This window comes from Arachis ipaensis, chromosome B07 (assembly GCF_000816755.2).
Source record: "Arachis ipaensis cultivar K30076 chromosome B07, Araip1.1, whole genome shotgun sequence".
Classification (NCBI taxonomy): Eukaryota; Viridiplantae; Streptophyta; class Magnoliopsida; order Fabales; family Fabaceae; genus Arachis; species Arachis ipaensis.
This window is the reverse complement of record NC_029791.2, coordinates 9191538-9193451: the sequence shown is the minus strand read 5'-3', so window position 1 is coordinate 9193451 and position 1914 is coordinate 9191538. Positions and strand designations below refer to the sequence as shown.

The following is a 1914-nucleotide window of genomic DNA, read 5'->3' as shown; positions in this document are numbered from 1 at the left end:
CTAATTTATATTAAAAAAAAAACTAAAAAGAAAAAAAATAGAGAACAGAGAGAAAGAAAGAGATCTGAATGAGAGCTCATTGTTCTTCATTGCTAATAGTGATTCTAATGGGAGGTTCTGGATACAAAATCCTCGGTAATGGAGGAGCGAGCTTGAGAGAAGCTCTGCACAACGGGCAACTCGAGTGATTCGTGAGCCACTTGTCTACGCACTCGCAGTGGAACCGGTGCTTGCAACCGGGAAGAATCTTCAGCTTCTCTCCGTCGCGGAACGCGCTCAGGCATATGCAGCATTCCAACGCGCCACCGCGGTTCAGATCTGTCGCAGACGCAGTTGGCGGCGCCTGGTAGAGCACGATCGGGAGTTTCTTGATGGTGGCGGCGTCCAGGCCGTTGGACTGAGGTTGAGTGTGCGGCGGCAACTGGTGGCGGAGGTGGATCGATGTGACCGGGATGAGGCCGCGGGAGCGGCAGATCCAGCGGAGGTAGACGAAGAAGGCGGTGGTGATGAGGATAATGACGAAGAGGACGATAACAAAGATGAGCCTCCGGCCTCGGAGTTCGATGGTCTCGTCCTCGAGTTCCGTGTTGAAGTGCCAGTCGAATTTGTGATAGTCGTGGTTGGGCGCCGACATGGTGCTGGAGTAATGGCGGAGAGAGACGCCACGGTGGTGGTGGTGGTGGTGATGGTTACTCGTACGGTTGCCGTGCGCAGCGAATGAAGCCGGAGAGCAAAAGATGATTGAAGATTAAAAAGAAGAGAAAGTGGAAACGGCAGCGTTTTTGAGAAACGAGTAAGAGATACTGAGATAGTGATTCTGTTGTGTGAGTGAGTGATGTGACTATGTGAGTAATAATTATCAATTAGTGTGGCTAAGTGAGTGCTTAAAATGTATGATCTCGCATTTATTTATAGTTACGTTTGAGGATTAGGTATACTCGCAGTTTTGGTAAGTGCTAACTTTATGTGTTTTTTTTTTCTAGAATTTAGCTAATATATGGATCATTACTATTAGTGATCATTTTTAAATATTTTTTAAAAATTATAAAATAAATATATTAAAATTTAATTTTTTTATATTTTTTATAAAAACTTTTTAATTTATAATCTTAATATATATATATTTAGAATACAAATTAGTAAAATCTATTTTTTATTATTTATATATATTATATTCTTTTTTAATCAGTAATTCATAAGAGATTTAATTTAGGGTTAAATTGAACTACAATTAATTAAATAGATTTTCTTGTTATATTATCATTCTTATCAGTATTGCATACGAGATTTTTTTTATAGTTGTTACAATAAATTATTGAGTAGTAAAAATAAAAATAGCAACAAAATATACATTAGACATATTTTTTATTTTTACTTATCCCATTATACATACTAAAATATCAAACACTAACTACACAATAATTTTTTCGCCATCAAAATTATTATAAATTAAAATTTTATTACTATTTACCACATACAAAAAAAATATGCATTTATTTTTAACACTATTTCTAGAATTATTTTCTGATTTTACAATATCTTTTCATCTCTAATTTTGCATAAGAAATTTAATTTAGGATTCGAATTATGACCGTCTAAACATTTAAATTATTTTAACATAAATAAAAAGTCTAAAAAAATAATTTATTCATCAAAGTATCAAACTGTTTTTTTTTTTTCCTCTTCTTTTTACAAGGCTTGAAGGTCACTCTCGTCTCCGTTGCCGTCATCTTTGGAGAAGAAAAGTAATCTCTTTTACTTGTAGTCTAGCTTATCATCTAATAATATTACGGAAAATATAAATGACAAAAATAACTGAATTTTTATAGTGGGTTGACTAAATATTTAATATATTCATAGCCTAAAATTTTAATTTAAATTAGATACAGTTGATGATCAAATAAGGAACAGAAA

The 1914-nt window shown here is 34.3% G+C and overlaps 1 protein-coding gene across 1 annotated transcript; it reads right to left on the bottom strand.

Annotated features, from left to right (window-relative positions):
• LOC107608061 (RING-H2 finger protein ATL66) lies at positions 18–685 on the bottom strand (the record flags this gene model as incomplete). The annotated part of the gene is given in 1 exon segment (XM_016309952.2): positions 18–685. A coding segment is annotated over 1 exon segment (609 nt), but the record flags the coding sequence as incomplete, so codon positions are not given.